The 8,931-nt window shown below is 41.7% G+C and overlaps 1 protein-coding gene across 1 annotated transcript; it reads left to right on the top strand.

Moving 5' to 3' along the window:
* The first annotated feature begins 411 nt into the window (after nucleotides 1-411).
* LOC119779759 (piggyBac transposable element-derived protein 3-like) lies at nucleotides 412-6,070 on the top strand. Its single transcript, XM_038279537.1, has 4 exons — nucleotides 412-1,455; nucleotides 1,567-1,879; nucleotides 5,410-5,516; nucleotides 5,618-6,070. Exons 1-4 carry the CDS (start codon nucleotides 412-414, stop codon nucleotides 6,068-6,070), a joined length of 1,917 nt encoding a protein of 638 aa, XP_038135465.1.
* The last annotated feature ends 2,861 nt before the right edge of the window (nucleotides 6,071-8,931 follow it).

Raw genomic sequence — 8,931 nt, 5'->3', positions numbered from 1 at the left:
CAGGATATCATTGCAATCATCCAAGATGGAGAGAGTGATGTGGACGTACCCCTTGATGACACTGATGCAAGTGATGAGGAGTCAGACAATGATCCCTGTGTGGACAAAGAAAACCAAGAGCCATCTGACTGCCCAGCCAATGTGGACATTGAGCCCCAAGAAAATGAACGCATCATGCCCCGTGACAGATATCGCTGGCAAAAACAGGATTTTATCAGTCCCAATACTGATTTTTCTGGTCCACCTGTCACAGACGATGTAACCTTCCTCCACACACCACTCCAATACTTCCAAAAGTTTGTGTCAGAGGACATGATTCAAGCTCTGGCTACAAGTACAAATGAGTACAGCATTCAAAATGATGGAAGATCTGTTAACACTAATACAAAGGAAATACAGAAAATGTTGGGCATGTACCTGAGGATGGGCTTGGTACAAATGTCTGGAAGCCGTATGTACTGGGAGACAGATACACGGCACCCCCCTATTGCTGATGTGATGCCACGCAACAGATTCCAATCTCTGTTGACAAAATTACATTTTGTCAACAATTTGACAGTGTCAGAGATTGAAAAGAGGGACAAACTCTGGAAACTCAGACCATGGCTTGAATCATTCAGGGAGAAATGCCTGCAGGTGGTACCAGAAGAGCACAATTTTGTGGATGAAATGATGATTCCTTTCAAGGGGAAGTTCAGCAGCATCAAGCAGTATATGCGAGGCAAGCCACATCCATGGGGGTTCAAAGTATGGGTGAGAGCTGGAATCTCTGGCATGATGCTTGACTTCGATGTTTACCAGGGCAGCAAGAATGGAAAACGCGTCAAATCTGAACTTGGATTGTCAGGTGATGTTGTATTGAAGCTTGCCTCCACACTTCCTAAGGGTCAGAACTACAAGATCTATGCAGACAACTACTTCACCTCTGTTCCACTGGTAGTGAAGCTCCTTGAGCATGGAATTCATTATGTGGGAACAGGCAGGCAGGTGCGGCTCCCTAACTGCAACCTTGAAGATGAGAAGAGCTTGAAGAAGAAGGGTAGAGGAAGCTTTGACCACAGAGTGGAGGGGACACACAACATCTGCGCTGTGAAATGGTATGACAACAGGGCAGTCACACTTGTGTCATCCTTCACTGGACCAGAACCTGTGCAGGAGATTCAGCGCTGGGACAAAGCCACCAAAACCTACATTGACGTTGAAAGACCTTACATTGTGGCTACCTACAACAAATACATGGGAGGTGTGGATTTGTTGGACTCATTTACAGCAAAATACAAGATCACCCTGAAATCCCGCCGATGGTACATGTACATCTTCTGGCACACCATCACCCTCGCCGTGGTCAACGCCTGGCTCCTCTACAAACGGCACTGTCAGGCTCTCGCAATGCCAAAGAAGGAGATGCTAAACATGAGAAAGTTCCAGGCACAGCTAGCATCCTCTCTCATCCTGGTAAGAATCTATTTCTGCTATTTGCCATGTTTTGTGATATCTGCATGCATTTTTGACACGTGCATGAATTGATTATTAATATTAATATTGATTCTTCTCTTTTCAAATCAGATGGACACAACACTCACAACTCCAAAAAGAGGACGTCCATCATCAGGCAGCGGGAACCCAGACGCAGCAGGGAGTCCCTTGACTGCTAGGAAGAGACCATCCTCAGATGATGGGAGTCCAAATTGTCCGTCCAAGAAATCATGTGCACACCCCCCACTCGATGTGCGCAAGGACCTCACTGGACATTTCCCCATGAAGGTCAAGAGAGGACGCTGCAGACATTGCAGTAAAGGGTATACGAATACCCATTGCTGCAAGTGCGATGTTCGCCTCTGTTTTTCAGAGGAAAGGAACTGTTTTTGGGACTATGATTGTAAATAAAAAGTTCTCTTTGCTGGAATAAATAAAAACAAACTGTTCATAACAACATGACTGAGAGTATTTTTCATGTTATACTGTTCTGGGATAAAAGCAAAACCCTGCAAATTAATCCGTAGTCCTATATTGTTGTTCAGACAATGAGTACACATACAGGAAATTCTGCTCCCCATTTGGCCCAATGTTGCAATATTACAACATTTCTGTAAAAACTTACTAAAACATAAAATTTTTGAAAACACTTCATTTTCAGCCTGAAAGGCCTCCTACAACAACATCTGAGTGGTTTAAAAATTTTTCTTAGTGTCTTTCTATATTTGGGTTTTACAGAGCGTTACAGTAAACACACATTAGGGCTGTTTTATCCCAGCCCGAAGCAGCAGCCAGAATGCAGAAGTCAATGGCGAAATCGGATACAGACCTCTGTCCTTGTTTAACTTTCAGCATTTCACGGAAGTTCAGTGTCTTATCCAGATCCTGATTAAAGGTAATTCCTCAAAAGTGCAGCCATAAACAGGGGATGATGTAAATCCGACCTTGGCCCAACCCAGAGCTCGGTCAATAAGATGTGAACTGACATAAGAAATCTTAATTGAATCCAAAGGGAACTTACTTTGGGGAATGGTTGAACTGAATTGTATACTGCATGAGGAAACCCCAGCACTTCTTGGGGTTTCCATCGAACCTGGGAGGACTGGGCAGCTGACACCTGCTGGGCCCGAAGCCTGGAGAGAGAAATGTACAGCCTCGGTTAAATGAGCCACTCCACTGTTTAGCTCTGATAGTTGGCTGCTGAGATCGTGTCTCTGTTAGAGATCGTGTTTCTCGATCAAAGTTCGTTGAAGGCGAAGTAATCTCTGAATGGCTTCTGCTGGGTCAACGATTTGACCAGAGTGTTCTGTCATGATTTTTTTAACGGATCTGACCCACATGCAGTAAACCACTCAGAGAACCAGGGTAAAAGTTTTAACAGGTTTCTTGATAAGATCAGCGAAGGTAGGATTCAGGAAACTCTGTATACTCGTGAACCGGAGCTGGAAGAGGGAAGGGAAGTTTCAGTGGTTATTTCAGGATCTGTGGGAGCTTAGAACGATGACTTGGAGAGAGAGAATCCAGTCGGTGTGGGTTTATCCAAAAGAATAGACTCATTTGGAGGGCGGACAGGTTTAGACCTGGTTGGACCCTGAGGAGCTATTGAGCGGACTGTCACTTGGAAATACTGGAGGACTTGAACGGAACTTGTGGAGGTTTATCCCCTGCTCAGTGTGAGACTCAAACAATCCTTCCAGGGGAAGAAGGCCAAACATACAGCTTGCAGGGCAACTTCCTGCCGAAAAGGCAAAGACAAAAAGGGTTAGGCTCAGTGAAAACAAAGACTCAGTTAGACTCAGCAAAACTCAGCTTGACTAGAGTACCCAAAACTGGCAAACACTTTGGGGCCAAGGTAGTGACAGTCCATGGCTCAAATAGTCCTCAGTGATGAGTCAACCAGCCGCAGGTGTGTGAGAGGACCAACAGGACAGGGCACCACCTGGTGGTGGAGGGAGGGAAAGACACAAAAACAAAACCCACACAAACTGGATTCCTAACGCCGAGCACTCCACAGGTAACCTTTGAGTATGAGGAAGATTTATCATTAACATGAACAAACTGAATTTGATCAGATAGATCAGATTTAAACCAGTCTAGTGCTGTTCCTTTAATTCCAACAAAATATTCAAGTCTTTCTAAAAGAATATTATGATCAACTGGATCAAATGCAGCACTGAGATCCAACAGGACGAGCACAGATACAAGTCCATTATCTGAGGCCATGAGAATATCATTAGTGACTTTCACCAGAGCTGTTTCAGTGCTATGATGAGCTCTAAAGCCAGACTGAAACTCTTCAAAAAGTTCATTATGGTGGAAGTGATCGCACACTTGTTTGGCAACTACTTTCTCAAGAATTTTAGATCAGAAAGGAAGATTGGATATAGGTCTATAATTGACCAAGTCATCTGGGTCAAGAGACGGTTTCTTAAGCAGAGGTTTAATTCCAGCAACCTTAAAAGCTTTAGGTACATATCCCTGTAACAGAGATAGATTAATCACATCTAAAATGGAGGAGGAGATCAAAGGGAATACCTCCTTAAATAACCTGGTTGGAACTGGATCTAACATCCAAGTTGAAGGCTTAGATGAAGACAATAATTTTGCTAAGTCTGAAAGTTCAACTGGATCAAAGCAGTCTAAACCCGGTTCAGATTCCATGACTACCTCAGGTACAATCGCGGATAGAGGAGTGCTAATGATCTTATTTTAATAAGATCAATCTTATTTATAAAAAATCCCATAAAATCATTGCTGCTAAGAGCCGGTGGAATGGACGGTTCAACAGAGCTATGGCTCTGGGTGAGTTTGGCAACTGGATTAAAAAGAAATCTAGGATTATTCTTATTCTCCTCTATGAATGAGGAGAAATATGCTGCTCTTGCTTTATGAAGGGTCCTCTAATACAGCAGTAAACTATTTTTCCAGACTAGGTAGGATTCCCGTAGGCCTGTGGAGCGATATTTTCTCTCCAGTTTCCTAACATTTTGCTTCAAAGTGCGCAAATCTGCATTAAACCGAGGAGCAAGCTTTCTATTTCCAAAAAAAGTTTCAAAGGAGCTGCATTGTCTAAAGCAGTAGCAGAGAACCAGCAGCCCCTTCAACAAAATCCTCAACCTGTGAAGGGGAATAAACTTAGCTTTTGCACTCTGCAGCTTGGTCATGATTTAAAGTAGAAAAAAATGGTGCAAATATTTTTTTTTGCCATATTCACAAGTCAGGTCTTGGTTCTAGTGGACAAGTCAGTCTGTGTTTTAATGGGCCTGAAAATGAAGACCTAAAATGGCTGATGGGTGTAATTCAGGAAACCGTTACAATTTGTGCTGAGATAAAACTATTAGCATTAGCACTATTAGATGTTGTTCCTTCCTGGTAGTCAGCCTGAAAGTGAAAGACAAAGTTCTGTAATAACTGATAGACGAGGCCAAAGGCAGAGTACTAAAATGCTTGAACTCAGAATGTTGTTGTAGTTCAACATGGCGTCAACATGGTCCATAAAACAACCAGACTTTTCATTCAAGTGACTCTAAACTTAACTTAAGCTTATGTGGCAAGGACCGGTAATGGCGGCTTGCTGAGAGGACGTGTTCGCTTCGGCTCCACTACCTATATGTAAAATCCTGGAAAATACTCGTTGCAAGTGACACTGAACGACGTTTGGAACAGCTGTGATGCCTCTCTCACAAAGGAAGCCTAGTAAAAACCCCAGCAAACCGACTCAATCGAAGTTATCTAACTTCACTTCTAAGGTGAGCTCTGAAGCTAGCTGTGAAAATAGCGAGGCTAACACCATCACGTGCGAGTCAATGGAGGAGGAAAATTGCGAGTTGAATGAGGGAAATAAGATGGTTGAGACTGGTTCAGAGGTAATACTGGCTGCAATTGCAAACTTGAAATCAGATTTCTCCTCCAAACTGGATGGTATTCTATCAGCAATAGAGAATGTTAAAAAAGATGTTAACGAATGCGCCGAGCGGGTTGGTGAGGCGGAAGTACGGATATCTGCGGCAGAGGACAACGTCACAGGTCTACAAGCTAAGGTCCAGGTCCTCGAAAATAAAAATAAAGAACTCGAAGGAAAAGTGTTGACTTGGAGACCAGATCGCAACGATCTAACCTGAGACTGGTTAACCTTCCTGAGGGCGCGGAGGGAGAGGACGCCTGCGCCTTTCTGGAAAACTGGCTACCGGAGGCTCTGAACCTGGCACCGCTACGCACCACTCTGACACTGGAAAGAGCGCACCGGCTTGGCCAGAAAAGCACATCTAACACCGCTGCACCAAGGACTCTTATTATGAAGTTCTTAAACTACAGGGATAAAGCAACTGTGATAAGAGCTGCCAGGACGAAGGGACAGATCCTATTCAAGAACCATCCGGTGAGATTTTATGAGGACCTCGCAGCTGGTGTGCATAAAAAACAGAAAGAGTTTGACGGTGTGAGACAACAACTCCGTGCCATGGGGATACGATACGGCATGATTCCTCCCGCTCGACTGCTGGTGACACACAACGGTCAGTCTCGGATCTTTAACCAACCAGCTGAAGCAGAGAACTTTGTAAGGACTCTGAAAACAGAGAGTGGACCTGGGTGAGACAATGACATCAATACATCGCAAAGTATTAAAAGGGATGGACAATTACAATACCTAAAGTTAAGTAAAATAAGTAAGGCTTAAAAATTTGTTTATTATATTCCCTGTTTGCTATCCCAGAGGCTCATAGGCAATAGGCAATAGTAACGAGTTTCTTATTGTAGTGGGGTGGGATAAGAGGGAAATGTTCAGGCACAGTCGCCTGATCCTCACTTTCGTGTGGACCAGCCTTCAGCTGTTAGATGGGTACCAGAGTACTAAAAGGGGGGGAGGAGGGTGGGCAACAGAGTTCGAAAGGGGTTTACTGTTCAGTGTTCATCATTACCATGGGTATAGCTTTTAACATTCAAATGTTCTTGGTTTCTTTGTTTTTAAACAATTTGAAAATAATAGGAAGCCCATTAAGTGTTATACAGTATGTCTGGTGGATTAAGAATTAAAGTGTCTTCTTGGAACTGCAGAGGATTACAGAAACTAAAAAAAGTTAAGCAGATAATGACTAGGGTGAAATCTATGCACTCTGATATTGTGTTATTTCAGGAAACTCACTTGTTGTCTGGACAGGAGGCAAGGATTGGCAGGAGGTGGCAGGGCAGCATATATTCAGCACCTTTTACTTCCCAAGCAAGAGGGGTTATGATCCTGATTCATAAATCCATACCATTCCGTGTGACAAGGGTTATTAGAGACAAGGCTGGGAGGTACATTATTCTGCAGGGCACACTTATCTCAGAAAAAATAAATCTGATAAATATTTATGCCCCAAATGTTGACGACCCAAAGTTTTTTCAAAATCTCTTTCTTACAATTTCATCTTTGTCTGGCAGCTATATTATAGCAGGAGATTTTAACTGCACAATGAACCCAGAACTGGACAGAAGTTCAGGTACTGACAACTCTCACTCTAAAAGTAGACAAACGATTCAATACTTTATGAAGGAACTTAATTTGATGGATGTTTGGAGAGACATGAATCCAAAGATTTCAAAATACTCTTGTTATTCAAATACACATAAGTCATATTCACGTATCGATTACTTTTTGATTTCTGCCTCTTTGAGACATAAAATAAGAGACTGTCAATACGATAGCATCTTAATTTCCGACCATGCACCAAATCATCTTCTTTATGAGGATTTAAGACTAAGGAGAGACCCACCTAGGTGGAGATTTAAACAAAAATGGCTCTTGGACCCAGAATTAATATTTTTTGTAGATAATCAAATTAGCATCTATTTTGAAATCAATAGAGATGAAACATCACCCTCTTCAAGGTGGGAAGCCTTCAAGGCCTATATAAGGGGTCAAATAATTAGCTTTACGAGTCATAAGGCAAAACAAACTTATCAAAAAACAAAAGAGTTGGCAGCAGAGATTGAGCGGCTTGAGAGAGATTATTATCAAACACTATGTCCAAACACCCATAAAAAACTTCTGATATTAAGAACACAGTATAACGAACTTTCTGCCTCAAAAGCCGCCTCACAACTTTTGCGTCTTAAGCAGTCGTTCTATGATCAAGGGGAAAAACCTGGAAAATTATTAGCCTGGCGACTCCGACAATTACAAAATGAGAAAAATATTACCTCAGTTGAAAATAATCAGGGAGAGATTATTACCGATCCGTTAGAAATCAATGAAGTATTTAAGGTCTTTTTTGAAAAACTATACAGCTCAGACATGACGTATAAGGAACAAGAGCAAAATGTTTTCTTAGAATCTCTCCAAATGACCAATATCTCAGAATTAATGAGTACAGATCTCAGTGCAGCTATAACTAAAGAGGAAATATCTATAGCAATAGATCACTTGAGAACAGGTAAAGCCCCAGGCCCAGATGGGCTGCCAACAGAATTTTATAAGAAATTCAAAGCTAAACTGCTAGCCCCCCTTTTTGACATGCATTTAGACTCATTTGAAAAAGGAATTCTTCCTGCCTCACTAAGAGGAGCCCTGATTACTTTATTACCTAAACCTGGCAAACCTTGCAACAAATGTGAAAATCTAAGACCAATAAGTCTTCTTAATGTTGATTTAAAGATTATTTGTAAAGTCCTGGCTCGAAGACTGGAGAGAATATTGCCCGAAATAATTAGTTGTGACCAAAATGGGTTTATTGTAGGAAGACAGGGATTTCACAATGTGAGACGAGTGTTGGATATCATTTATAATATGGAAGAAAAAACAGACACTGCTTTGCTATCATTGGATGCCGAAAAGGCCTTTGATAGAGTCGAATGGCCCTATTTATTCGAGATACTGAAAAGATTTGGCTGCGGGGACAACTTCTGTCGATGGGTTAAACTTTTATACAATGAGCCTTATGCTGAAATAGTAACAAATGGAGTTATATCTAAATCATTTAAAATTAAAAGGGGTTGTCGGCAAGGGTGCCCCTTGTCCCCTTTATTATTTATTCTAGCAATAGAATCGTTCGCCATTGCGGTGCGGTCCCATAAAAACATAACCGGTTTGACAATAGGCCAACAGGAACATAGAATTGCTTTATTTGCTGATGATGTCATCCTTTTTTTTTTAGAAAAACTGAAAGACTCTATTCTAGCCTTGTTAGAGCTAATAAATACATTTGGAAAAATTTCAGGATATAAAGTAAATAAAGATAAGTCTTCATTAATGTTACTTAATTCAGAAGAAAGAAACAGTGTTGGGAATCCTTTCCAATTCCAAAAGGTAGACTGTTTTACATATTTGGGGATTAGGATAGTACCACATATAAATGACATTGTTGCAGTTAACTATAACCCAATGATAGACTCAATTGCTGCCTCTGTAGATAGATGGAATCACCTACCTTTGTCACTTATAGCACGAATCAATGTCCTTAAATCCAACATAATGCC

Source organism: Cyprinodon tularosa, unplaced genomic scaffold, assembly GCF_016077235.1.
Source record: "Cyprinodon tularosa strain WSP-4 unplaced genomic scaffold, ASM1607723v1 ctg1509, whole genome shotgun sequence".
NCBI lineage: Eukaryota > Metazoa > Chordata > Actinopteri > Cyprinodontiformes > Cyprinodontidae > Cyprinodon > Cyprinodon tularosa.
Note: the sequence above shows the minus strand (reverse complement) of the source record. Positions and strands in the feature narration are given on the sequence as shown.